The sequence below is a fragment of the Oenanthe melanoleuca genome, chromosome 1, assembly GCF_029582105.1.
Source record: "Oenanthe melanoleuca isolate GR-GAL-2019-014 chromosome 1, OMel1.0, whole genome shotgun sequence".
Taxonomy (NCBI): domain Eukaryota; kingdom Metazoa; phylum Chordata; class Aves; order Passeriformes; family Muscicapidae; genus Oenanthe; species Oenanthe melanoleuca.
In genome coordinates this window covers 45,199,607-45,225,420 of record NC_079333.1, presented here as the reverse complement: position 1 = coordinate 45,225,420, position 25,814 = coordinate 45,199,607, and the positions used below count along the sequence as shown (strand labels likewise).

The window sequence follows — 25,814 nt, the reverse complement described above, 5'->3', positions numbered from 1 at the left end:
TGACAAATGCAGAGCTGCCACAGGCGAGGCTTGCTGGGAGTGCCAAGGTTAAGGTGCAATAGCAGATTTATCCCCACTATCAAGTAAGCTTGTAGCCCATTTTCAACATAAGCCTACACTAGCAAAACAATTTGTCCTTTAATCACAGCAACAAAGACAGGCTCCCAGACTCCAGCTATTTTAAATGCACTCAGATGGGTCCAGATAATTGTTGGTGAGTAAGGAAAAGCTTTGAAGTTCTTGAATCCAGTAACAAAAGCTCAGCCACGTGAGGAAAGAGGCACAGCTTGCATGCTGGCTGCTGCTGCCATCTCCTCACAGGAATTTGTAACTCTTCTATTAAATCCTTCTCAAAGGTGCTTTCTTCTCCTCCCCTCTCTGTAACCCTCATGTAAAAATCCCATCATGAGTATAACAGCAGGATTAATGTATTTTTATACAGTTCAGGAAAGTAATTTAGAGCCTTGACCTCATTATTTCTAAAGACAGTATTAAAAAGCTTATTTGATGCAGAAGATCCCTTGTAATTATAATTAATATTATGTGATTGACCTTATCTGCAATACAGAATCATACCCTGTCTTCAAGGTACCAGAGGTTATACCAAGCATTGAAAAACTTTTTCTTTCCAAAGTCCTAGAGAAAAACCTCAAGTACCTCCTAACAAATGACCAGATGTCTGAGACATCAGAACAAGTCAAATATTAAGATTTAATTTCCCTGTAGGATCTGTTTGTTGATGCAATCTGCAATATATCTACTAAAAGTGAAAATACAAGTGAATGAAATTGAGTAGCAGGCTATTCAAAACTAAATGCAGAATATTACTTAGTTTTATGATAATTATTTCATAAGCTGCAACTTTATCTCAAATGCATTTTCAAAAAGAAAATTAAATTCAAGCATAAACAAATGGCAAGAGCACTTTTTGTCAACCTGATGCATTACCTTTTGTAAAAATGAAATTGAAACAAGCCTGCTACTTTTCAGCTGTAGATATCACAATATAGTGGTATCAAATAAAGTCTGCTACTACATGAATAATGTCATTTTGCATTAATATGAATCTGCATCAATAGGAAACAAAAATCTGGCCAATAGCACTTTAGGTAAAAAAAAAAGTTACTCTCAGCACCATCTGAGTACCTGGGAACAGTCTGGACATGCTGAATGGGCAAGCTTAAAGCCTATATGTAAAATAAGAATAAAAACTGAAAATGCTTTTATTACTTGAAAAGCAAACCAGGAAAAGTTTAAAGGCACTCCCACCTATATATATATATATATATATATTACTCTGTTCCAGAAACCAAGGAAAGACAGATTTTTACACCTTTCATGTCAAAATTAAGAGGCCATCATGCGGTGTCATAAAAGCAGCATAAATTCTGCACTCCAATTTTCTTTAGTTTTAAGTCTCCTGAATACTGGAACCTGTAGTCCCCCCAGTCAGGTAGTTTTATCCTCACCTCAAACATGGTCTGCCTTTCAGGCTGACTAATGATTTGGTTTTGTTTTGTCCCCCCACTGGCATCTCAGTGCATTTGGAGGAATCATACCAGTTGATATTCACACTACATGAAGCACTTGCAGAAAAATATCCTATGTGTATTGCATACATTTATGTCAAAATCATGGTGTGGTATTACCTACCAAAATAAGAATGAGCTACAGAAACCTCAGAAGAACTATCCAAACAGGCATGCCTCTGGATTTTGTACATGAAAAGGAGCTACCTGATCTAGGAAATGTTGTTGGTAATAAACCCACTTTTAGAGTAACTCCAGCTGATCAGCTACATGTACAGAACAAGAGCAATGCCTTTTTTTTCTGCTATTTAAAAGAAAAATTATCCTTCTCATGAATGAAAGGAAGTCTGCTTTGCAAGGCAAATTCCAGTTGGGTGCCATTTCTCAGGACACAACCTGATGCAGATGTATGGATGGGGGAGAGAAGGGTTTTTTTCAATGATAAAAAGAAATACAGGCAAAGGTCATATGCAGATTTATGAAAAATAAATTTATTACATAACACCTTGTTTTAACAATGTTTGATTTTTTTTACTCAGAATACTTGTGTCATTCATGTAAAATAGTTTGATACAGTACATTGTATGTAAGTTTTTTCCTCATAAATTCTAAGGCTCTCCTAACACCTTGTTCCTCCTGCAGTAGGAATGGCACCCCTAAACAACGTGCGAACATTAAAAAAAAATTAACTGAACAAAATTTAAAATCCACTACACCAAGCTGGTTCTCAAAATTCATTACAAAATATCTGAATGGATGCCGCACCTTTTTAGGAAATATCATTCATGCTTTTTTAATCTCAAAGCATGCTCACAAATCATTAACACCAACAGGAAAAAAATAAAACACTGTCTATGACAATCATTTTAGTTTGTTTGCTGAACCAAACATGTTTATATCAATGACAACATACTTATTTTACTATCAAATAGCAGCTTTAATACCAGTCAAGTCATAGATTTCAAAATAAAAACAAAAACTTATGTTGGAAATAAATCTTTGGGACGTTTGTAATTGCTGGGAAAAAACGCAAACGCTTTCTTGTTCTTAAAAAAAAAAATCTCATCGTAGCAATTGTGTCGGTCATAAAACATTGATCTAGGTGGAAAATGAACCAACCCACAAAAGTCACTAAAAATAAACGTCTATCAAACTGTCTGAGAGTTACAGTTAGTTTGCTTTTTTTGCCATGGTAACATATACTGTATGCTTCAAGTACCAGTTCAAAGATGTCGCGTACTATTGGTCAGATGAAGTTGTTACATCAAGAGAATTCACCACATACGACAACAAAAATGCTTGCCCCTAGCACACTTCACAGCTTCACCTGCTACAGACTGTCACTGAAAAAAACGCATCGGTCAGTCTGAACCATGTCAAGTAAACTACAGAAGTAGCATATCCACAACACAAACCGTGCTAGCACTTTCTTTTCAAGTCTAAGCCCAGAAGGGGCCAGCGTGGGCGCCCCGCTCGGCCCCGCGGCGGTGGGACAGGTGGGAGGTGCGGTTGTACAGTACATTCTGTGCCCGAGCCGGGCTCCTGGCTGCAGCTGCGCGGCTCCTGCGGCGCGGGCGGCGCGGCTGCAGCTCAGTACCGGTGCGTCTGGTGCGAGTACTGCGGCGGCTGCTGCGAGGTAGCTGAGTAGCCCATGCTGCTCTGGGGCTGCGATGTGCTTGGTCCGGGGTTGGGGTAGGCAGCGTGGGGGTTGGAACGCTGCAGGGGGAAGCACAGACACACAGCCCTCGTAACACGGACGTGGCAGCACAATGGCATCTACTGACTCGGTTATTCACCAGGGCTCAAAGCAGCTACACTTCCAGGCTTTGTCCCGCTTGCTCTGACTGCAGCGGGTAACAGGCATCAGGAATACCAGATCAGAAGTGACAGCTGCCAGCCCTCTGCTACCCACCCACCACAGTCACCTCCAGCCAACCCTCCAGATGGCTACTGTGCACCTGCACATGACACTGGGCTACCACCACTCACAGCATTGGTCTTCACTTGCTCCCCTCTCCTACCAGGATGGTAGACTGGGGTGGAGGTCCAGGTGAGATATCTTACTGAGCCACTCTGCCTTATTCTAGAGATTTTCACATACTTGCCACCCTTTTGTGTGACCTAGGAGTACAGGCTGAGAGCACTGTGACTAGGCTAAAGTGTCAAATATTGGCAGCTTTAAAATACTTAATGGAGAGTTTAAAGACAACAGCAACATGTTCCTCAGAGGAACCAGATACTTCAGGCAAAAATATAATTAGATGGTGGCTTGGGAGGTTCAAGTGGGACACTGGAGGAGGGACCACTAAGGGGCCAGTATAGCACTGGAAGAACAAGAACCTGCCCACAGTCTGAGAAGTCTCTCTCTATGAAGGTTTTTAAGATTCAGCTTAAGAAAGCCATGCTAACCTGAATGAGCTACCTTGCTCCAAGTGGGAGACTTGGCTAGATGGTTTCCAGCACCCCCACAATTATCTGAATGGAGCATTCATCATTGCAAGAAGCTCTCAGCAAACCAGCAAGCACTTACTTAAATTTTAACCTAAAAGTTATTATTTACTGATCATGTGTTATAAAGGAAAGAAGGACTCCCTATGAGATTTGCAATATAAGTATCTGACCACTTAGCAGCATCTAACATTTCATTAAATTAACACAATTTCAGTACTTTACTGTGTTGGTTTACATTCACATTAAGATTTACATCCCTTACAAACTTCGCAGCATTTAGACCCTCTGTAGTTTCTGAATTCTTAGTATCACAGAACATATGTTTTTTAGGACAAGCTGCTTCTAGAAGAGGCCTGGAAACTTCTATAAAGTTTCCTTTATGCCAGGACTAGGGTATTGCTACTGAGACCTGAATAGGAAAAGACTGTGGTGAACCAACACCCTGAGAAAGTAATATTTTAAGTCACAACATAAAACAAAAACCCCAATTTTTTTCTTGTACAGCACTTAGAACAGAAGCTATACCCAGGATGCTGAGATGATGGCAGAAATAAGAAAGGCACACTCTACTTGTTAACATGTACTCACAGGACTGAGCTAACACCTTTAGAGAAAATGGGGACAAATGGCTGGACCAGCACTTAAATGGCAGTGGGAACAAACCAGCACTGCTGAACTGCACCATTAAGAAAGTGACTGAACTTTGTGACATTTGCCTTCAGCCTTGAGAAAAGGACTAAGGCACTCATGAACAGAAGGGTCACTGCTCTGGACTACCCTTCTCCATATTGCAAACACAGGATGTAATTCAAAAGAGCAAAAGTCCTGAACATTAATTTTGCCCATGCGTGGCTCCTGTATGCAGGAAAACATCACAAGTTTAACCATTTAAACCTGACCACTCATTTTAGTTGTAAAACACTCCGTGCATCATGACTTCTAAAACAGATCTTATTTTAAGAGAGAGGCAGTGAAAAAACAGATTCTTTCATGACATGCAGAGCAACAAATGGCTTTTGTTTAAGAACAAAAGTAAATATCCAATCCTTTCTAAATACCATTAAGCACCCAGAGGGTTATCACAAGCAAAAGCTCACAGCAGTGAAATTGCTCCAGCCTGTTTAATCACATTGCCTTTGGGAGTGTCACATTGCAGATTTAAACAAGGAGGCAAGAAAGTCTGTGTGCCATGTGTCTACTATTTTTATGCATGGCAGAAAAGGATACGAGGTCAATGTGCCCTGCAGAGAGTAATTTGACTTCTGAGTGAATGCAGAAACTGTCTTAGTGTGCCTTGCCCAGGAGATGGCAATCCTCCTTCACAAGCTTTATATGGGGAATTTGAGCAAATCAAATGAAGAACAAAGGAACAGGTGTTTGATTAAAACAGAGGGCTGCATTGTAATGTTTGTTTTCCCTCTTCTCAAGTTGCTGGATTAGAAGCAAAAAATGTGAGGAATTTTTTTCAGGAAGACCTGAAACCATCAGTTGGAAACTCTTAACTACTTTTGTTCTACTGCTAGCAAGTTCAGGTCTCCTCTCTTTGATTATCATGTTTTCCAGACACCTTAATCAGAACAAATCTACTGACTGCTTCTTTGCAAGACTAGGAGGGAAAAGATATATTTTTTCAAAAACCAGGTATTTTCCCTCCTAGAAAGACAGCAGAAAGATTGGCCAGGAGCAGTCAAGTTATCAATAAGAGCTCCTGAGACAGAAAAGCAGCAGCTACCACTACCTTAAGGGAAAAGTATTCTGAAATTATGTTTTTCAACAAAGACTGCCCCCAGCCGTAATCCCAGGATGGATATCTGCAAGTACAAAAATTCTGAGGAGCATGACCTGAAAATGAACCAATGCCAATCCCGGCTGAGCAATTTGAGTCCTCTGACTTGTCAGCCAGCAAACCTCAGCTCTGGTTCACAGAACTAGGAGCTGAAGTTTGTTCAAAATGCCACAATACAGCAACAAAATGAGGTGAAGGGCATGTAAATAGGGCATGTAAATGGAGCTCCCTGACACAGTACACACAACCTCTGAATCAACCTCCTTAGACGTGTAACTCCACCCAAGGGCAAGATTAAGAAAATTACAGCTGCATTTGCCTTCTGCTCTGTGTCTGTGTTTCTAAGAAGTGAGAGAAAGAGCTAATTAAAAGGCCAAAATAGCAATTGACTGCAGCTAGCCAGATTGAAAGGGATGAAACTCCTGTAAGAGTGTCTATGATGGATAATCCTACTAAAAGAAAGATGACATTTATACTTAGAGGCACCCCACCCTGCAGAACTATAGTTAAGGCTCACCACTGCCTCAAATAACTCTAAAAACTTATATGGTTCAAGAAGAATGACTTGCAAACTGATGTGTTATTTATGTATCCTGAGATAAACTGAACAAAGGTACTTCAGGACCATATGAAGGGTCTCACAATAAAGCTCCTGGAAATGATCTTATTTTACTTTTTTTTTTTTAGTACTTTCAAGTTTTGGTCAATGCCAAGAGCACATAGATTTCAGTAAGGATGAATGTAATGCCTCCAGGCAGCTTCTGAGGCTATCTGGTACTCTCAGGGACAAACTCTGAAATGCCAGATTTCAAAGCCCACTTGTGGTTCATGGAGAAGCTGTATCAAACTGAAAGGCAAGTGACAGCAGCAGCTTTACTGCCTCCATTTTTTACCTCTCCCAGCGTTTTGCTACAGACTCTAAGCCCAGCTAAGTGGGTTTCCATTACCAGGATATCATATTTAGATATTAATCATTAAATGAAAACATTGCCAGTAGTTTCCAACATCCCCATCTTTTGATTTCATCCAAGGCTATCTGCCAACTGGCCTCCTGTACTGTGCACTCCATGTGAACCAGTATGCAATGGTTAGGCTAACACTTCCAGCAGCATGCCTCCTCTTGAAATCACCTATTGCCTAGGCTTGAAAAATCTGCCATTCTCCAACTGCTCCTGCGAATCATTTGAAGTCTTCCCTGTTCCTCTTTTGTAATGTCTTGGCTTGTATTAACTAAAGGATCTGTCCTTAATTCTCTCCTCACCAGTCTCCAGTAGAAGTTTCATCCAAACCAAAAAACTCAGGAATGCCCGAGAGTGCCCGCTGGGATGTAGCTATTCTTACACTCCAGGCTCTGATTTCTTAATGTCTGAGCACAAGTTGAAATGCAGAAAGGCCAGAACACATTTTTCATGTTTTCCTCAAGTGTTTTTTTTTTTCCTCAGTGTACCTCCTCATCTTCCTCACTCATTGACTGCCACCAACTCAGCTGTCTTCAGGTCTGTAACATTTGGCTTTCTCAACCTGGAATCTCCCTTGATCTTCAAAAGAGATTATGACAGCATCATGCCAAGTGTTTATTTGTCCTCCCAAATACTGTTTCTGCATCCATTAACCCAACTGAAGATTCAGATTCTTATTTCACAGCTTCTTTACTGCAACATCCTCTGCTACCTACCATTACAGACTTGTTTGAGCAAGAAATGGCATTTTTAGGTGATACAGAGAACAGCATAACCAGGCTCCTGGTCCATAACCATTAGTGTTCCCTAATATGAAGGTAATAATTGGTAACTCTAATAATGTCTGATCCTAATTTCCTTACTGCCAACCTAAAGAGCATCAGGATACCAACAAATCATCAACTAAATGAATCTGAAAAAAAATAATCAAAATATGCCAAAAAATAAAAGTTAATAGAGCGACATTTACAAAATTACTTTTTTAGTTTGAAGAAACATGCTCTACACATGAAAAACAAATACACAATATGTGAATAAAACAAAATACCTGATAGTCTGAGGTCATAATAAGTCCACCTGAGGTAGTGGTAGGAGGAACAACTCTCACTTTTTTCAGTGGGGGTCCCTGTGTGTGACTGTTGTCTTGGTTCCCTGGATGACCAGTTCCATTAGTATGGTTATTGCCCTGCTGCTGCTGCTGGTTCTTCTCAATTGTTTAAACACAAAGAAAAATTTCAACTCAAAAGCAGTACGTGAAATAACACAAAATCAGGAAATAGTGTAAAAGCCAGTGAAACATGATGATACTGTTCTTCTAGTACTTACTTTGTCTCCTTTATCATCTGGTTCTTCTTCTGTTAAAAATTCTCGTTTTGGGTAAGGGATTTGACAACCTGCAAAAACACTGTCCCCCAAAAAAAGTCTATTTATCACTGTTTTAGAACAAAAGGGTTAGACCTGTAAGATTCACACTTCATCCATGATAGTTAAAAGTTGCCTGAGCCATCATTTAATACTTGCAACTAAGGGAGAAATGTTCCCTGACTATCACCATATTCTAGACTTTATAAAAACATATTCACATTTGATTTTAATGTTAATTTTATTCTCATACACTAACTTAAGCTACCAATATTTTTTTTTGTTGGTTAGAAAAGTACATCACCTGTTAGGTATCTGCAAGGGTACAAAGAGCTACCTCACTACAGCTCTTGTGTAATTCAGTCTCAGGACTAAGTAAAAATACTCCTGGAAACTTCACTATTAACAAAACCAACTGGAAAAAAATTTAAAAGTAAATAGAAATTTCACCTGTCAATTCATATCTCACAGTCCACATGGATTTGCTACTATTTACCTGACCTTCATCAGTAGAATATATTTATAATAATGTCTTTGTACACCTGTTAACAATACTCAATGTGTATTCATATTAAAATGTCAACCTAAATTTGAGAAAAAAGCAAAACACTACCATAAAAGCAGTTTCTGCAACAGCCAATCATTCACATCACTTTAAATCACAGAAAGAGGTCAGGAGACGCTATAAATAATCCAGTAGGCTTTAGTGAAATAATTTCATTTTTAATTAATTCCTTATAAGTATACATATTTTATAAATTCTTCCCTACATAAGGGTAAAAAAAAAAAAAAATCACAGAAAGGATGTACTAATAGCTTTCCTAAGAGGGTGTACAGTCATGCTTTCTGGCTAGTCTTTTGGAAGAAGGGCTTAATTTTTAATGAAATCATTCACTGTCCATAAATTTTCTCCCTTTTGTAAATCTGCCTGTGCAAACAAAAAAGAGGAGTGTCTACAGAAAACGGATTTAAGTTGTTAAGGATGACAGCACAGAGACACAGAGCTGACTCTGCCCATCCAGTGAATTTACAACAAAGGCTAAGACAAAAATGTAAACTAATTAGAGACTGTCATCTGGTATTCTGAGGCAAAGAAGTGGACATGCAGGCACTTAGCAGTTGTCTACCAAGATCTGTAGCATGCATAATCAACCTGTCAGTGAGTAACAAGATTAGTGCTGCAACTAATAGGATCAAAGTTCCATAAAGCAAGAGATTAATAAAAATGCTACTTAATTTTTAAAACCACGAATGGCATTTTATTGGTTATAGCTTTCTTCAGTTGTTAGACAGTATTTAGCTCAATATTCACAAACATACTTAGGGCAGAAAGAGAGCATAGCTCTAAAGCATCTCTGAATGCACTGATAGGTTAATAAACTGACTACTTACTCAGACGTGGGAAGAGGATCTTCCAAGAAGTAAGGATCCTGCATAGCCTGTTCTGAGGTAATTCTCTTTATTGGATCCATAGTGAGCAATTTCTGAAGCTGGGGGGGAAAGAAAAAAAATAGGAAAAAAAAAAGAAAAACAAACAAAACCACCTTTACATTACCAAAACTATGTATAGAAACTTCACTGTATCCAGAAAGACAAAATTATATAAATGTGTCTGAACTCAAAAGGCAAACCATAAATGCCATAACCACATTCTTCTCTCCTTTTAAAATAGAAACTTCATTTCCAATCAAAGGACACCTATTTTCGCTTGCAAAGACCAGGACACTCAGTTCCAGCCACAAGTGTTCTATCAAAACCATTCAAAAAGTTTCCACAATGTACTAGCAACTTTAATCACAAAATTATTTGGGTTGGAAGGGCCCTTTCAAGGTCAGTCAGTCCAACCCCCTGCCACGGGGAGGGACAAATTTAACTAAACCAGGTTACTCAGAGCCCTGCCAAGCCCAGCTTTGAACACTTCCAGTGATGGGGCATCCACAACTTTGTGCAACCTGTTCCAGAGCCTCATCACTCTCTGAATATACAATTTTTTCTAATATCCAATCTAAATCTACCTTATTTCATTATAAAGCCATTATCTCTTATTCTATCAAAAAAACATTCCCCTACAGCTTTCAGTGCTATAAGGTCTCCTGGAGCCTTCTCTTCTCCAGGCTGAACAAACCCTGCTCTCTCAGCCTGTCTTCAAAGAAGAGGTGCTCCAGACCTCTAATCACCTTTATGGCCCTCCTCTGGACACAGCACTCCAGGGGAGGCCATGTGGACTAGCAACATCAGACCATAACTATTTTGTTTAGCTCTAGTGCTGATTTGCAGTGATGCATTCTTAAACTACGTGTTTCTTATTCAAAAAGTTTGCTGTACATGCACATACTTCTCTCCATCCAACCAAGCAGCTGTGTTGGACAAGCAACATGAGATAACCTTCAGATGTCACACAGAAAAATAGTGAGTTTTCATGTTTCACCATTACAACACAGTGTCCAAGGCAAAACTGCACCATGACATATTGTAAAAGACAATGGTCTTTAAAACAAATGTTTTACTTTTAATCTGTATTGCATTATTTTAAAACTGTGGATCTAAAAAGAAAATAGGTAAATAATATTAATTTACATTTCCTATTCATACTTTTTATAGGAGTCATATATTCACCTTTTTAAAAAGATTCAGTGTCATGATCTAACTCTGAACTGGTCCTCTCCTTTCACTAGCTATTAAGTGAGAATTCATAACTGCAATGCAAATCTCCACACTTCAAAAGCTGAGGTTAAGAAAGTACATTTCCCTCCTCAGCTTCAGTTTTGACAGCATGGTTAAGAACATCATAACTATGAATTACCACCATCAATCCCGTTGTGTTTTCACATCATCCACAAGAATTCACAGTAAGTTATTTCAGTTCTCTGAGTCAACATGAGGTTTTTATAGAATAGTATGTTGAACAAGCCAGTTCTTACTCTCTCATAAAGCACTGCCAAGAGCCAGAAAAGGAAAAGGCAAAACATGACAAACAACTGCCAACACACTGAAAAACACAAATAAAAAGCACTGCAAAATTCTAGTATAATTTTTGGTGACTGGATTCTAGAGGTGTCCATCACATGCTGACAAGTCTTGGTCATAATCAGCCATGCAAAAAGAAATCAAAATGATTGTGCCACCATTATACACCCAGGGCATCAAAACTTTGGTTCTGTCCCCTAAAGATCACCTGGCTAAATGACACAATAAAAATGCAGTAAACTTCATACATCATCAATGAATGGGACAAACACTACAGTTCATATGGACCAAAGTAACCACATGAAGATCAAGAATCACTAAATTAACCAAAAACAGCAGTTGTTTATCATCTTCTAGGGCATAAATAAGTAGGAAAAAAAAACATCAAGAATGTGAAAGTGGAGAAACAGTAAACTGCAATAGCAGGCAGGAGCCAAAGTTTTCTTAAGTTAACACATCAGTTCTGCCTGTGAAAAGGGACCATGTACAAGAATGTCTGTAAAGAGGAGGAAAAAATCTGGTTCATTCAAGTTGGGGAATCAAAAACTTTTATTTTTTGGCACTGACAACAATCTCTAGATTTACATATTTTAAAACAGTAGATTATAAACATCTTTTTAATCTGTTCTGATGCAGAGAGTAAAAGGAAAATATACTTGTATCTGAATAGCTGTGAAAGAGCAAGATCTTGGAATACCTCTAGAAGAACTGGTACCAAGAAAATCACTGAACTTGTTCAGACTTTGCTGGAGAGGCCCAAGGCATTCATTGGCAGGTGAGCTTAGCCTCAAACAAGAGTGGAAACCTAAAACATGTTCAAATTTTGGCAGCTCCTGAACAGTATTTTAAGATGTTAATCTGGAAAGCTCCAGTTTTTAAAATGGGATCCAGTGAACTGTTCTGACAGACAGCAGTCAGCAGAAAATTGAGAAAATTCTATAACAGCTAATGAACTTCACAGTACTTTTCTCACATCCAGAGCTATGGGAGGTATGAAAAGGACAGCTGCATCTAGACTATACTAAATGCCCTGACTGCTTTTTAGATTCCTTGACACTGACTGACAGCATCCAAACCACACAAAGCTCCCCTCCTTGCCATCAGCTGTGTTGGGTGAACGTGGGTGAGGTACCAGTTGAGGAGTGTGTTCAGTCTGGGGTCCAAGTTCCAACTCCCCTTATGATCCTGCTGTTCAGCACGGACAGACATAACCAAGGATGGAGGAGTGGCAGTGGTCTGGTCAAGGACACCATTCCTTGACACTACAGTTAATGTAACCACTGCTTTTTGGTACAAACACACTGAACTTGTTCACACAGTTACAATCCTCTTGTGCTACAGCAGAGTGAAGAGAAAATGCTGCAGTAAGTGTTTTAAACCGTTTTCATGTGACAATTTTGTGTCTAGCTTTGTTACTCTGTTGAAAACAATTTCTAATCTTGCAAGACAGAACCCATGAGAAATAGATTGGTTTGGAAATAGCATTCATAGCTTGTCAGAGAAGCTAACTCATTCAGGGAAAGTCTCGTAATGGGGCCTCTCTGAGAGGACTGGTTTGCTTTTTTATGTAAACATCTCTAGTTTCACTAACTTTTAACCTCAGAGAGCAAAGACACTTCACAGTAAATGATGCATAACAGTACAGCTGCAGTAATTACCTGATTCAGCTGGTTGTACTGTTGGGTTTAATCTGAACCTTAAATATATGCTCTATTTCAGACTGAAGTATAACTCATCTGCTTGGAAACCTCCATTCAAACCTGCTCAAGCAGTATGCCACAAGAAGAATATTGCATCAGATCTGGTCTGACTGGAGGATAAACTCCAGAATTTATACAGAGGGAAGAGTACTGAACAGCAGAAAGATAGCTGCTTAAAGACTGCTTGTGTCTGATTATCCAGGAAGGTACAGCTTCCAATGACTTGAGCAAAAGCCACATGGCCTTCAGATGCCCAGGCCTCTCCACCATCTTCCCTCTTCTCCAATTTGTTCTTCTCACATCCAAAATGAAAACTCTTCTTTTTCTCCCTCACTCCTATCCACCTCCCAAATAATCTATTTACTTTATCATTTGAGCCTGAAAACATTTAATCTGAGTAGGAAACATCAAGATAAGGAGCAATAAGATTCAAAGAGACTAGACACCCTTAAATTCCTTCTTCTCCATATCTAAATACATGTATACAGTTTTTTGTAGCAACTTGAATGTTCTTTAAAACACAGACAAAAAGGCTCAGTAATTTCTGAAACAACATAACACAAGTACTTCCAGGGCTGAGCAAGTCTGTAATTTTAGCTGGAGTCTTCATAAAGAACTTGAACATTCTAGAGAGAAACTACTTGTTGTAAGGGTTCTACAAAATATTCATAAGAAAGCTACAAAAGATTCATAGAAGACATATTAAAATTTTCCAAACTACATGTCCAAGTCCTAAGTTAATTTTCTTTTTCAGTCTGTAAGATGCAAACTTGTATCATATGGGTTGGAACATACCTAAATAACATTTTATCCAAACCCTCCTTCCAGGTTGGTCCAAGTCACATCCAACCTGGTCTTAAAACACTTCCAAGCATAGGGCATCCAGAACTTCTCTCTGCAAACTGCCCCAAGAGCCTCACTACCCTCACAGTCAAGAAGTTCTTCCTAATATACAGTCCAGCTCTAGCCTCTGTCAGCTGAAATCCATTATCCCATATCCTATCATTGCTTTCCCTTGCAAAAAGTTTCTACACATGATCCCTTTACATATTGAAAGTCTGGTCTAAGGTATCTTCAAAAGCTGAAAAATGAATTATGCAAAAAAAAAAAAAACAAAATCAGGCATATAGGAATTTTTTAAAAGAAAAAAATAAGCTCTTAAAAGTTTGCAAAGCAGCAAAACAACTAAGGATTGCAGCATAAATTGCAAATAGAACTACAGGCTAAACACAACTTAAAGAACAAAAACTTCAAAATTACTTGATACTGAACCTAACCCAGTGAAACTCAGAATCAATTTATCAATGTGAGAAGATATTTCATCAATGTGATAAGATAAAGTGATTTTGCAATTTTTCAGATTGCAGAGTATCAGTTATTCCTTTTTTAATAACAGTGGATTAGACACCAGCTCAACTCTTACTTGAAACAACCATAACATATATGAGTGATTTGATTTTTTTATGCATGCAGGAACTTACCAAGTGGAATGCCTTACTATCTGGTTTAACTTTATGTTTTTCCATATATTTGATAAGGCTGCAGTTGGTATACCTAGAAAAGGAAACAGAAGTGATATTTCTAATATGCACGTCATTGATATTGCAAAGTTTTCTTGGTAGCCACAAAACATATTAATTAGAGCAGTTTAGTCTCCCTGCAAATCCAACAATCAGGGAAAAACCACACTATCAACACCAGAGATGCCTTAAAAATCAAAACTGCAGAAAGGCATGTTTCCCTCATATCCTTATAAAAGCATATCACACCCACACAAAATGCACACTTTTAACCCACATGCAGACAGCAAACTATCAACTGGATTTAAACTGCCTGGTAACAATTTCACTACTGTAGTGTTTGATTCTGTGTTTCTCTCATGACAGTGAAAATAGAGGTAAGTACTGAATCTACAGGTTGCTACAATAACATTCCTGTATTTACTTTTTTTTCCTAAGAGAAGCTCAAAAAAAAAAAAAGGTTTCTAAATTGTAATAGCATGGCAGATGCAAGAAATGTATGCAACTGTACAGCCACAAAATGCCTCAGCATTTGGGAGATCAGACAACAGGGTGGCATTTTAAGTGCAGTGTTGCCTGTGGCAACAGGGCAGCAAAGCTGAAGGGCATTTTCTTCTTTAGTCACTGTAAGCTACCCTAGACACCAAACCTGACAATTATATCCACTGTTTGCTGGAAATGGTATAAGGTTACCAGACCCCTTTTAAGCAGCTATTACAGAAAATCATTGCCAGTACCACAGATTTGGGAACAGCTGTGCTTTGACATACTGTGCTTTGCAAACTTCAGAGCTGCATGGGGTCTTACTGACATCACCTGCTTCACACCTGCTCCCTTACCCTTTACAGCCTCTCTGGCTACTCTTCTGAGCCACACCACCTCAACAGGCCAAGTCCACCACTACGAAACAACTTATTTTTCACAATCTAAGTCATAACAATTTTATAGTCCTTGTTTGGCATCTACATAGAAAACAACTTGAACTGCAAGAGATTTAGTGTAGGAAAGAGATATAAAATATGCTTCATTAAGAGAACTCAACCCAGACTTACGTATTTCTCCGGAAATCTTTCATCAAGGTTGAATGTTCTGGCATCTTTTTTATGTCTTCCCAATCTTTATCTGCAAAGCAGTATTAATTATTTTTCCCCCTCTCTGTGAGTGAAACAAAGCATTTCCAAGTATATTCACAGCCTTTTTATTTTTTTTATATTTTGCTTCTCTAACCTTGCAGTTGCTTATGTCCTTGTACTCTCTAGCTCCTATTCCTTCATCACCTCTTCAGAATAAATCATAGCAACACCTAAGAGGTTCCAGCTGCATACTGATTAACTCAAGAACTTGAAAAAAAAGGTGCCAGCTACAGTGCCCACAAAACAATGCCAGAGAAAAATATATCAGGCCTTGTGTTTGAAACCCTTCAGGACTATTATTTAATTTGTTTAGACACAGTTGTGATCCCAGGACAGGAGTACGCAGGACTCCAGCAAACTCTGTCACCTTCTAAGGGATTCTCTGCTCTGACAGCACTTTTAGTCACAGAAAAATGCCCAGAGGTACTTCTGCAAAGTAAGAAATACTATTAGCAAAAAAAAGTTAAGTTTGCACTCTCAAATTAAAGAATAACTCATCTCAATGTAGACCAAGGCTAAAATGGATTTTAACATAATAAAAAAAACCTCACTACCAGCACCTAGCCTCAAATGTCAAACTCTAACTCTTGAAAAGACTCTGTGGGCAAGTAATTTGGTTTAATTAAAATCTTTACTATGTCCGATCAGAAATGCAGAACACCAAGTTTAAAAGCATTAAATAAATAATTATTCAGAGATAATTATTTAATTATTACTTAGTTAAAATATTCTCATCTCTCCTATCCCAGAGACATGAGAAACTGTTTCAGATATGGCAAGTGTCAATTAAAACACAAAAAAATTGCTGCAATCGAATGAAAAGCATTTCTTGGTAAGAACCAAAGAACTCCAAAGGTCAAATGTAGACCATTAGAAAGAATTAATGAAATCAATTAGAAAACCAAAATGAGAGTACAGTCTACTTATATAAACTATACTGAAGCAATGTAAAACCCAAATGAACTAAGAAAAGTATAAAAAGGTAAAATTCTAGCTCAAAAGCAGAAGGGGAGAGTATTGCTTGAAGAAGCAAAAGTAAGGAGACAATATGCAAAGAGAATGTTTCTGTGAATCTTATAAAGCAGTACAGAAGCAATGAAGTACCTACACACACAAAAAAAAAGTCAAAAGCAAAAATAAGAGCATGCTTAATAATAAAATTCTAGAACCACACAAACACATAGATAGACCACAAAAGTCATGTGAAAGGAGGAGGCAAGTCCAGAAAAAAAAAAATAAAAGAGAGAAAACACAATAGTGGAGCAGGGAACACAAGCAGTGAGGAGAAAGATAAACAGAAGTAAAAATAAGGCCCCTGTAAGTCTGACTCCTGCAATCATGTGAACACTAGAAGACAAAGTATTAACTGAAGCAAGGCAGCCTGCATAAAAACAAGGTATGACCAACACTGAGGGGAAAATTCAACAAGTGATATCCCCACTGTAATTTGTTTTGGTTCATACTACCAGTGCTTTCTGGTTTAGAATAAAAAAATTTTTTCTACATCACCAGCTTTCCACCAGGGGGGAAAAAAAAAAAAAAAAAAATCAATACCCTTCATTACTTCCAAATGCTGTGTTTAATTTGGCATGAGTTAAACAAATGCATAATATTCACTAAATATATATATTTTTGCTCGGTTCCATAAATCATCAGCTGTCTTTCAAATCAATAATCAGTACCAAAGAAGTGCAGAAATACTTCTTATTTTTACTCATCCATTATTAAATACAATCTTTTAAAATAATAAAGCATTGGTACACATATACACAAAGATAACCCTATAATTAATAAAGCGGAAAATATTTATTTTGACCATTGGATTCTTGATTTATAATTCATGAAATAAAGATTATGTTCAATCAAAGATCTGTTGCTTTGATCAGCTGCCACCTTCATATGCAAAGAAAGCAATATGGATATCTTTCTTTGAACAGTGGTGATAAAAAAATACAGTATGTACCTGCAGGAAATCCCATTACATTGAATATTCTGTCCAGCTGGTCATGGTGATAAGGATTACTAGTTTTGATATCTTCTTGTCGACAATGGAATATTGGCTCTGATGTTAGCAGCTCTGCAAATATACACCCTATGGCCCAAATATCTTTAAAAAAAAAAGGAGAACAGAAATAAAAACAACAAATGAATCTTTCAAAAAGCATCTGGATGAGGTAGAATGTTAGTGTTTAGCTTATCAGAAATAAGGTTCCTGTATTGAAAATCTCAAGTTTCTATTGTAGAAGTGCAATACTTCCTCAGCTTTTTCTTTTAGCTTTGAATGGGGGTACCCATTCCAGTAACTACACATGAGTTGAGAGAATATCATACACGTTTTTGTGGAGTTTGTGTAGTTACCACTTAACATTGCAAAAAATTAGTTTGGTTAAGATTAAAAGTGAAGGAAACTATTGGGGTAACTGTCAACACACAAAACACAAACAAAGAAAAGCCAACCAGCATCCTGCCCATTCAGTGCCACACTGTCCTGACCAAGAAACGTGCAATTGCTGATCAGCCAAGTTTAAGTAGCAAATGACCCCAAAAGTACAAGCTGAAAAGTAGCAGTACTAGTATAAACCAAATGCTATCTGTAACACCTTGAGAGTAACAGGCAAATTGCTACAAGCCCACATACCTCACAACTTTTTCATAATATTCATTAAAAAAATTCCCCACAAACTCTACAACCTTTCTCGTTTCACTATTGCTTTCCTATCTAATAATCAGATCACCTGACTTTTCCCAGTTGTTTTCTCAATTTTTTTCTAGTATATACAAACAATTTTTAACTCAAAGTAGTGCTACACTGAGCCTTGAATGAACAAGGTCATAAACAAGGACAAAAGCAAGTAATGTAGACAGCATAACCCCATTACCCAGTGTTCTTACACAGTCATTTTTTTATCTACACTGATAAAACTATGTACTAAAGGTTATGACTGCCCATGCAGTTTCACACGCTGCAATCAGGAGAGTAAAGTGAGGGAACACGCAAACAACAAATTAAGCAGCTTAAAGGAACACATAAAAATGTATCTATAAAAGAAACACAGTATTAACAGAAAAGTAAACAAGAATACATTTAGGGCATAAACATTAGAATTGCTGACAGAAACACAGATACAATCTTTAAATAAACAAAACAAGAAAGAAAGATTGAGTTCTGAGGAAGACTTTCAGGTTACAGAAACAGCACCACAGTACGATGACATACAACCTCCACGTCTGTGCAAAGTGGAGTAGCTGCTAAGGAAGTTATTTCCTCCCAGAACTGGTTGCCAGCCTTTAACACATCTTTTAAAGCAGGCAGCAAGAGAAAAACTTCCCAGTGCTTTTTCCTACAGTCTCTCTCCCTTCCACAGCAAAGCTGATCAATCCAGTAGAAGTGATCTCCCTCCAGTTTGCTGCTGGGTTGTTTCCCCTGTTCTACAGCCCACAAAAGCTCTGGTCATCTGTCATTTGTCTTTGAAAAAGGCACAGAGAGGCTAAAATGCAGCTTACTTTTACAGTTTAGCTTCAGTGGAGCCACTATATTCTCCATTCTGTATATTCTTTATTTCATGTATTTATTACAGTAGGTAATAGCCTCTGCAATAAAATTAATGCACTGTGCCTCACAGTCATTCTAATATGAATTCTACTAGCAGTTCAAAGATGCTTCCACATTTTTTATAGCCTCTAACAGAATTTATAAAAGTTGTGTGTGAAAGCCACAAACTTAGATTGCATTGCAGGGCATTTGGAGCCAAAACCCAGCAAGATATTTCATTTCTATATATATAGCCTGAGACCCCAGTAAACTAAACAATTTGTCAAAGATTCATGTTTCCTCAAGAAACAAGCAACATACCTTTAACTCAGCTACTGTCCTTTGAACAATTTATCAAAGCTTCAGTATCTGAGTACAGTTCAATAAAGAATAAAATAGTACATTTTTATCAAATTTACTTACCAATAGCTTTGGTATAATGCCTTGCTCCAAGAAGCAGCTCTGGAGCTCGATACCAGAAGGTTACAACTACTGGATCCAAGTCTGCTAAAGGCTTCAGAGGTGAATTAAATAATCGGGCAAAGCCCATGTCAGCTGCAAAATTCAAAGAGAGATGCTTCAAAATTTGAAGGAGACCAACAATCCTCTTTTTTTTTTTTAACAAACTGAGTTTACTTGTTAGCACTATCATCACTCCTAAACAAAATGCAAAGGCGGACTACAGCAGATATGAACTCTGAGCAGATTTTCAAATCTCTGTAGAAGTTACTGGATGGCATCACCTATGAAGTATATCATTATAAATCATTACTAACATGAGTCATTTACAACGAAGAATTAACCATTGTTCTGAAGAAGTGCATCAACTCCTCAGGACACTGGTAAATCCTGACTCATTTTTACCTGATGTTCTCTGGTAAAATATTCCCATTATTACAGGATGTTTTTTCATAAAGCAGCAATTTTTAAAGTGAGCAAAATGCAGATTCTGCAAAGGTTAGAATGATTTATAATACATACGTGCACATGACAAAAGCTCCCTTCTCATGAACTTTGCTGTAGCAAGACTTCTACACACAAAAACAGCAACTAAACCTACAGCATCTGCCTCCCTGCTGATTTTCTATCAAGATGCATTTCCAGTATCAACATACCAGTACTGAATACCATTCAGGCTATGATTCTAAAATTTGGGTTGTGGGCATTACAACATTAAAAACTGTTTTTTAGAATTTGTAGTATACAGCTACCTAGAAAGTTGTCTGAGCTACCAAATATAAGTCATACATAAAAAATGGGCAGAGACTAAAATATGCAGCTTCTCCCATGAAATTGCTTTCCTGACCCACCAACCCCCAAATCCCAAGACAGACTGACCCTTTCATGTAGGGATATTCACATGCTGAGAAAGACTTGAATGAAATGAGATGAGTAGCCACCCTAAGGGAAAAGGACCTACATGCTATAGCTCACTGAGGGAACACTGCAGTGTAAATATGGGTCTCCAACTTGACTACACAATCCTTAATTAGTTTTTCATATGCATTCCTATTTATGATTGCTTTAATGCATTTAAAAAGAGAAGCGTTTTACAGTTTTTTACATTAAAAAAGTCAATTACTCAAAATTGATCAAGTCACTAATAACTCTGAATAATAAGGAAAATTGTTTGCATAAAAGTGAATTTATGACCCAAAAAGACACAAAAAGCCTATAAAAATTATTTTAAGTTAAATACCAGTTATGTATTTTTTAGAAAAATTAGTTACACTGGAAACATGGAAGCCCTTTGTATGTGTATAACTTCTGCATTCTTTTACTGCTGCGGCAGTCTTAAGAAAATAATAAAAAAAAAATCTGTATTTTGATAATACAATTAGAAATCCAAGGTTCCCCTCCCTCTTTCCCTGCTGGGAATGGATGGCTCAGAGGACTGGTGGCCCAATACAGAATCTTTCACCTTTCCATTAACAGAGTCTGACTTAATTTAGTTGTTTACTAAGTTATTCTCAAATTAATTCAAAACTATAAATTAAATAAATGGGTGGTCTATGTGCAATTACTAGCAAGTAGTTGTGTACAGCAAATATCACCACCACTATCGAAAGTGAGTCCAGAGGATGACCTACATTCTCTGTTTTGGAAGAAACCCTCCATGAAGAGTAAGGTAATATGAAGAAATTTCCCCCGCTGCTGTCCATGCTGTACCTGTTTTCTATGCAGACCTCAATCCCTACTGTGAACCTTAAAGCTCAGAAATGCATTAAAAACTTTCAGAGTAGGATCTGCAGAAGCCTTCAACTCTGGCCCATCATTCCCTGCATTCCAAAGGACAAGGGAAGGCCCAGAGGAGCACTGAACACTCCCTGAAAATCCTACCCTGAATCACTATACTAGTGATTAACAATATAGTTCAGATAAACAAAACAGTAAGAGAACAGAGTAACAATGCAGAAGAGTAATCTCATAAAAGAAAGCCAGAGGCAAGTGAAAAAGATGAACTAGCTTTAAAAAACCCTTCCAAATGGGACTGCATTACCATAACAAATGTAAGAAGGCTGTGCATTAGTAGCCTGCTATTACAGCGCTGCCATGATAATGCACAGCCTGGTACAGTTTATTATTATTAGACTACTGTTAATTTTTATTTATGCATTTAGTTTAAAACAACTGAACTTCTACAAATCATCCTCTCACTGCAAATAGTAACTCCCACCAGAAAATGTTAAAATAGTGTGGAAGTGTTGGGTCCTTTCTAACCTGGTACATGCCAGGCTAAGCATTTAGCATTAGATATTAGCTCTCACTAGACATTGTGGATAGATTTCTGTGTTTTCTGCACTTTTAAGATCCCTTGTGCTCACCCCCAAGGGACCTGCCTACTCTTTCAAGAATATTTTGTAGGCTGAATGCCATCTTTGACTCCATTATAGGATTTAAGGTTTGTAGCAATGAGTAGTTCCCTATTTAGATTTTTATAAGCAGCAGCAAAATGTCATGGCATTAGAGGTAAATGGAGGAAATTTTAAAATCCCATTTCTTTCTCCTCCTTTCCTCCTAGCTAGCTGTCATCTTTAACCCTCCCATCAAAATCCCCCACCCCACACAAACACCCACTTAAGCAAAATATAATGACATTTTCCACTTTTTATTGATGAGGCTACAGCATTTCATTGTCAGAACTGGTACATGGGGTTAATATGATGAAGCCAATCACTCAGAAAACAGCATTTAGGCAATGTGCCCAGGCACATACTGGTATTACAGTGACTACTTTAGGTGGTACAACTGCACCTTCAGAACATTCTAACTTAAATGCTACACTGGGACTTATCAAAGATATAAACATACCAATTTTTACTCTTCCTCGCTCAGGACCTTCACCCATAACTAAAATATTAGCAGGTTTCTGTGGAAAAAAAAATAAATATACAATACATATACCACGATAAACCTAAACATTAGTCTCTGAAAAGTTAATTAAGCTTTGTTTTGCCAGTTTTAAACCAACTTTGTTTTGACAAAAATGACAAGTTTCTCTGTCACAGTAAGGCTGTGCAAGGACCCAGACACAGGCTCTCCCTGACTGCATCTTCCTCACGTTTCTTCTCAGCGTTGCTGTGCTCCAGCAGCACATTCCCTACTGACACCCTGGTGTCTGTCCTCAAGACGCACGAGCTGGGATGTCTGCCCAAAGCACCCTAGATCCTTTCCAGTGGAAGCAGCCCCACTGCTGCCAACCACCCCAACAGCAGGGATGGGAAGCCAGCTCTACAGCAAGTTTTGCCCAGGGTTATTAGGCACATTTGCACATTGTACATAAAAAATACACAAGTGAGATACAGATGAAACATTACCGTATCACTTGATATTGGAGAGGACACTCATCTAAATTCTTCCTATTTACTACTGTTTACCAATTCACACAGCTGCAAAACTGGAAAGCACTGCCTTTATGTCTTTTTCTGTCTTTCCTTTCTTTTTTTTACTATGGAAGCAAGTTAAAAAACTGAGAGTTCGGCTGGTTAGAAACATGACAACTCACTTCATAATCCTCTATTTTCTGCTGTCCTGTTTATCATAATTCATTCTCAGCATCTATAGTCAGAGGATTCCTCAGTTCCAAACACAGTTTATATAATGAAACCTGCAGTGCTTACTTGGAGGGAAAAAAAGTAAAGAAACTCACAACTAAAGGTGATAATGTATGCCAGACTTGTTCTCAAATGGAGTGATTTAGATACCCACTCATTCTGTAAATCCTGGACAAAACAGGGATTCCTATTCAGATGTGACCTGTAAGATCATAATAAGGCTGAGTTACAGCTCTTGCTCTGCTTTTCCAGCTTAAATTGTTCTGAAGTAAGAGTACCTGAGCAAAACAGTTTAGATTATCCAAAAGTTAACGTAATAAATCCTAGTACTCGGTGTGATTCCCTAAACACATTCTAGGATATTCTCAAGCCTTCCTGAATCTATTAGGTTCTATTGTAAACATATGCAAAGAGGCAGAAGCCCACAATACGATATCAATCAAGAAGTAATTCCTATTGTGTAAAAACAAGCTACAAAAAATTAGTACTCCGGCTAAAAATTCCCTTGGGAAATTAAATTATTGTTGTTTACGAAAGGCTGCAAAATGGATTTCTGAAACACTATAATCCTGGGATAAAATATGCAAAAAGAATCTGAGGTGTTGCATTTCTGAGAACAGGTCAAGGATAGGAGATGTTATCAAAAATGTGATCAAAAAAGGAAAGATATAGTCCATTGTCCTTCCAACAGCAATAACGACAGATACAGCCAGTGCAGTATTAGCTCTCTAATTTCCAGAAGAAATTGTCCACCACAACACCACCACCCCTTTTTGTTTTTTTAAAGAAAGGCATATTCTCAGGTAAGTACTGCTTCAACATTAAAAAACACAGAATTCAGGCACATAGCTCTCAAAGCATTCCATTTAGATTGCTTCTACAAAAGTTCCTAGAAATAAACAAGCAGCATACATCTTTAAATTCATAGTCAATGCTGAACTTGATGGCAATTCAATCTGCTAGGTATGAAAAGACATCATTTCACCAAAGAAATCTTTCTGTTGCTACATTGTGACTCGAACAAATCCACACCTTTTACAAAACCTGCTTCAATATATCTGGGGTGTTAAGCTACAAGTCTAATTATTATGTTTTCACCAGACTTAACAATACATTACATAGACACTAAAACCTTTCAGTTATATAATATATGGGCATAATACATCAAGTACCATTTTCCCCCAAAGGTTGATAATAGTCTATAAAAATGCTTTTAACATCCTCATGATATTTTCAGCTTAAAGTATTTTACTGTTTGGATTTTGGTAAGGACAAAAAACCCTATTCACACAAAGACTGCATTATACCAGATGGCTAATCAGCACAGCACGGGGTAACAATTCCTGCACCAAAGATCTTCTACCCTAAGGTGAAGGCAGGTAGAGATGAGAAAGCACAGTAAGACAGTACTAGTTAGCAAAATAAGTATCAACAGGTTGATTCACACTCAGATTGCAGAAGTTACAGAACACATTTAACAATAGAGAATTTAGAAATCTGTGTAGGAGTATTCTAAAGCAGCAAAATAAAAAAATAACTCTCAGTTGGTCTGGAATAATCAGTTCACCTTTTTCTAAAGGCACAGGTCTCCTTTGCTGAAACAGCTGTGTTTGGAACAGAAGATTTTTCCTACAGACAAAAATAGTTATGTAGTCATATCACTGTAAAAATACATCACAGTTTAAAAAAAAATTGAATTAGAAGTCTCATTCTGGAGGCTCCATTTCTAAAATCACTGTATACATAGACTGGAACAACATTCTTAGTTCAAAACACTTTCCAAGCAAGACCACTCAAGTTAAATTCAATAGAAAGATCTACCAGGAATCAGTATAGATAGTATTGGTGTACTGAAATAATACGTATTTTGAAGAATCCCTGAAAAACACTGAAGTCCACTAACAGAAGTAAATGTGTCAGGAATTATTGTAAGGTATCTTTTAATCAAGTCAACTATCTGGGAAAAAAAAAAAAATTGAACAACTCCCCAGATTTGTCTCTTTGGGCAACTCTTTACACATTAGAAATTTATTTGCAAAGAAAAATGAGCAGTCATTAGAAACAGGAGGGAGAAATTTGGATAAGCGTTAGTTTAATTTGTTAATTTTCAGTTTAATTCTAATTATCCAGAGAAAATTGAAGTTGAAACTGCTTATCAAATTACTTTGGCTGAGAACATGAAGCAAAATCTTTCAGCAATTCTTATACTATGTTCTGAAAACACTCTACTTAAGGGCACCTATATTCTTTTTCTAACTACAAATTATCAAGTTAAAGTCCCTAACTTTTGTATTAATAAAATCCTAATTACTTTTACCATTCAGTAAAATAATTTGTGCGTGCCAGACAAATGCACATGAGAAAACTGTTATGATCCTAAACCAAATGTGAAGAGTCATGCTGTGATGTACAGCTGAGTATTTCAGAGACCAACAAAGTGTCTGGCAATCCCGTAGAACTAAATTCAATAAAAATCACCCTTCTCCTCCCAAACCCACCTCAGCAGCAGAGGGAGAATTCACTCTCATGAAAGAATCACTTTGTGACCATGGCACAGCACTAAATCTTATCTTGTCCTATATCTGGCTTTTTAGGACTCCTTATGATTCCTGGACAAATCCTAATCTCGTGCATTTAATCACTATTACTGTTGAAAAGAAATCAGAAATCCCTACTGATACATTTTTAGGTATTTCTAATTTAACAATTATTTGCAAAAATGCAAAGAGAAATCCTAAAAAGCAGGCTCATTTCAACCAAGGGAAGTAAAAACCAAGAGAGGTTTGCAGATCTGTGAAGAACTTGAGACAGTCACCTTTA

At 37.6% G+C, this 25,814-nt stretch overlaps 1 protein-coding gene across 5 annotated transcripts in view; it reads right to left on the bottom strand.

The window, feature by feature from the left end:
• Window positions 1-1,998: 1,998 nt before the first annotated feature.
• Window positions 1,999-25,814, bottom strand: part of CDK8 (cyclin dependent kinase 8) — a 73,583-nt gene continuing 49,767 nt past the window's right edge. For 2 of the 5 annotated variants that reach the window (XM_056486167.1, XM_056486197.1), the window contains exons 5-13: window positions 22,252-22,309; window positions 19,363-19,494; window positions 17,371-17,514; window positions 15,327-15,396; window positions 14,236-14,308; window positions 9,480-9,577; window positions 8,052-8,130; window positions 7,774-7,932; window positions 1,999-3,245 (exon numbers count right to left, since the gene is read on the bottom strand). In XM_056486167.1, coding sequence (XP_056342142.1) covers window positions 3,120-3,245; window positions 7,774-7,932; window positions 8,052-8,130; window positions 9,480-9,577; window positions 14,236-14,308; window positions 15,327-15,396; window positions 17,371-17,514; window positions 19,363-19,494; window positions 22,252-22,309 — 939 coding nt within the window. In that variant the 3' untranslated portion in view covers window positions 1,999-3,119. The remainder of the gene's footprint in view (window positions 3,246-7,773; window positions 7,933-8,051; window positions 8,131-9,479; window positions 9,578-14,235; window positions 14,309-15,326; window positions 15,397-17,370; window positions 17,515-19,362; window positions 19,495-22,251; window positions 22,310-25,814) is intronic. The other 3 variants (XM_056486177.1, XM_056486186.1, XM_056486200.1) reach the window with 3 other exon arrangements.